The sequence below is a fragment of the Cebus imitator genome, unplaced genomic scaffold (assembly GCF_001604975.1).
Source record: "Cebus imitator isolate Cc_AM_T3 unplaced genomic scaffold, Cebus_imitator-1.0 Scaffold134, whole genome shotgun sequence".
Taxonomy (NCBI): domain Eukaryota; kingdom Metazoa; phylum Chordata; class Mammalia; order Primates; family Cebidae; genus Cebus; species Cebus imitator.
The window spans coordinates 1,882,002-1,885,185 of record NW_016107449.1 but is presented as its reverse complement, the minus strand read 5'-3'; the positions used below and the strand labels follow the sequence as shown (position 1 = coordinate 1,885,185).

The 3,184-nt window shown below is 51.9% G+C and overlaps 1 protein-coding gene across 1 annotated transcript in view; it reads right to left on the bottom strand.

The window, feature by feature from the left end:
- The window catches only part of CST11 (cystatin 11), a 3,291-nt gene extending 912 nt beyond the window's left edge, over window positions 1-2,379 (bottom strand). The window contains exons 1-2 of the mRNA XM_017541463.2: window positions 2,037-2,379; window positions 1,260-1,364 (exon numbers count right to left, since the gene is read on the bottom strand). Coding sequence (XP_017396952.1) covers window positions 1,260-1,364; window positions 2,037-2,261 — 330 coding nt within the window. The 5' untranslated portion in view covers window positions 2,262-2,379. The remainder of the gene's footprint in view (window positions 1-1,259; window positions 1,365-2,036) is intronic.
- Window positions 2,380-3,184: the final 805 nt, after the last annotated feature.

The following is a 3,184-nucleotide window of genomic DNA, read 5'->3' as shown; positions in this document are numbered from 1 at the left end:
CCTGTACCTTCACTTCATTTCTTTATCCATCTGTTCCTTCACTCATCTCTATTTTCCCCCAAATTTCTCTTTTCTTTTTTGTTTCCTTCTCCCATAATAAAAAATATACTTTAAACATATTTTGCCTGTTATTAATTATAATTCCTTTGTGTAATTTTGTTTTCCTGCTCTTCATCTGAAAGCCTGGGGCGGGGGTGCTAGGCTTTAGTGTTTACTTTTAACATAAAATTCAGAATACCCACTCCACTAATTCAATCTCTCAAGTCAAAAATTGTCTTTCTTTTTACTTTACTGTTATCTTCAGTTATTCTTTTTGCAGATTTCACAATCTTCACCAGGAAAAAAAACAAAAAGCCTAGGTTGTTAGATCTTGAAGAATTATACATGTAGAAAGCACAGAGGGAGCCCAGGGCGGGACACATTTCTGTATTGAGAACACCCAGACCATTATAACTAAGATGATCATATAATTTATCAACCAAACGGGGATGCTATCAGTGACTGCACTGAGAAGTCAGGCATGGATCAGGGTCATGTCAGGCAGAGTGGGACACCCAGGCATCCTTGTGTCCATTTGTTTGTGTAAAGTCAAGAGATCTGCGGGGCATGTAGGATTGGCAATCTTCAAGGCCGCTTTGCATGCAGGGACCACTCTGCCCATGCACACTGTGGTGGTGGAGGTGTGGGTTGGGGTCTGCTTACCGTCCCATGGATGGGCCGGTGCCGGGTGGGAAGAAAGCCCGTGGGAGCTGGAGCTGCCTTCGGGGACAGTGGCTTCTCAGCAGAGCACATGCGTGTAAGTCTGTCCCCCTCGCCCACCCTCACCCACCAGTCGGATCATTTCTGAACTTGTTTCCTCATCCTCTCCTACTGGATGAAATGAGAGGCAGGAGCCCACACCTGCGCGGCCTTGTCATGCTGGCGCTCAGGTATTCAGCTAGAGCACCTGTCAGGTCCCGCCCATCAGCTGCTCATCTGTTAATAATTATCTGCCCCCTTCACCCAGGGTGTACCCCTGCAGCTTGGCCACCTCAACTCCAATCTCTGGACCTTTTCAGCCTCCTCACAGTCCCTCCAGCAACAAAGGGGCAGCACCCTGGCCATCTCCCCCTTCGCTTTATCCTCTCTGAGACAGGAGATGTTAGCCCTGCATTGTTTTCAAGCCAGCTTGAATAAATCCCCATTAATTCTTCCTAAAGCCACAGAAAAACCTCACTGAAAAGGACTTCCATCTCAGTTAAAGTGCTTTTACCCAGTACCTTGTAAAGCTCCCCTTCCTGGGGGACACAGTTCGTGGTCTCTGGCTTTTGGCAGGTGGTCCGCTGCATTTCCACATTCAGGTGATACTCCATGTGGTCCGTTATCTGTGGGTGGCAGGGGGTGGGGAGGCACAGCCTGACTCCTTCTGCCCTCTCTGTGGTTTCTGTGCGTGTGAGCTCCGTTACCCTCCAAATCCAAGGGCAAGGACCTGGTCCTGGGCGGATTAGCGGGCTCCTCTCTCCCCTTTCTTTTTGACTCGTGATTGTTTTTGTCATTCAAAGAGAATTCACCAGAAACTATCAGAAACACAATCTTTTCCCATGGGCAAATCCACCCCTAGGATAACGCAAAGTGTCGCTAGTGGTTCTGGACAGGGGTCTGTCAACTTTTCCCGTGAAGGGCTGCCTGGTAAACATTTTAGGTGTTGTTGGTCATGCGGCCTCTGTTGCAACTACTCAGTTCAGCATAAGCATGGCAGAGTAAGCAGAGGCAGACAAGCACACGCGCGCGCATGGCTGGGTCACAAGAACATGACTTACAAAAGTGGGCGGCAGGCAGATTTGGTCCTTGGGATGTAAAGTGCTGAGGACCGCTGGTCCTGGGTTTCATGTAAGTGCCTTAACTTCATTCCCCCTAGTGAATTTATGCTTCTGTTGAAATGCTCACTTCTAACTAAGCGAGGCTGAATTTCCCTTGAGTGGGACTTTTCCTGACACCAGTGGTCACCCGATATAGGCACATCGGGCCTGGGGAAAGTCGGGACGTCATACACTCACCCGCTTCTGGATTTTCAGGACTCGGAAGATCCTGAAGTGGTACTTGTCATCACTTTCCTTGTTATACTGGTCAGTGATCCACTGCAAGCTGTCCTTTGCGTAGTCCTCTGTTGCGGTCACTTCGTGGACACTTAGAAAGGTTTTCTTCCTTGCTTGGTAGGTGAGGGCCATCAGAGTCAACAGAACGACCAGCCGGAGCCGCAGGGCCTGCCAGAGCTCGGCCATCGTCCCTCAGCTGCAAGGGAACAGGAAGAGTCCTCTCTGCACCCCTGAGGGACCAGTCGAACCACACTGACCCTCCTTGCCCTGGCAGGATTTAAGAGTAGCTGGTGGTGGACACCCACAGCTCTCCTGTCTCCTCCTCCTTCCTCAGCAGCTGAACTCGAGAGGAGACTGTGCAATGGTTTTTGCACAAGTTCATGTCACACACACACATGCTAACACACACATTTTCTCTTTGGGGGCTGCTCCCTCAGCAACACGCAGGCTCCGTGGACTCAGCACTGTCTTGGTGGAAGCCAGGCCAGGGCCCCTGGGAGTCCTGAGGGATGGTAACTGCTGGAGACACAGGGAGACTGCATGCCAGCACCGGAGCATGAGCAGGTGGGCAGTAGGGGACGGGCACTGTGGGAGGGGCTGCCTGCGCTGGAAGCCGCTGTACCCCAGCCCGGCTCCTGGAGATGAGTTCTGGAAGATCCTCTCCCTTAGAGGACCAAGGAGCAGGGGCACCCTGCAGAACAGTGTGAAGTGAGAGGGAGTCAGCTCTGACCCAGTAATTCCCCAGTGCTGCCAAGTCCTGGAGTGGCCTCGGCTGGGCTCGGATGTTTTGGAGGAGAGGGCAGTGGGGAGAAAGCTTCAGGTGTGAGACACAGGGGGCTATCTGGTGCACATTCAGGTCTCCTAAGGGTCCCATCCTGGGGACCGATGGGAGTGTCCAGGCTTGGCAGCCAGGTAGAGAAGGAAGAAGCCACTGGGAGTGGAGGCTGGCACTCCTGTCCCACGGCACAGAGTGCAGGTGTCGGCTTGGTGCAGTTATGTTCGACTCTTAGGAGGCCTGAAATGACGTCATTTGGGAAGATGTGATATAAAAATTGGCAGTGATGGCTCCTGTGTGGGAACCCAGGGAGGAGCCCTGACCGCACCCAAGG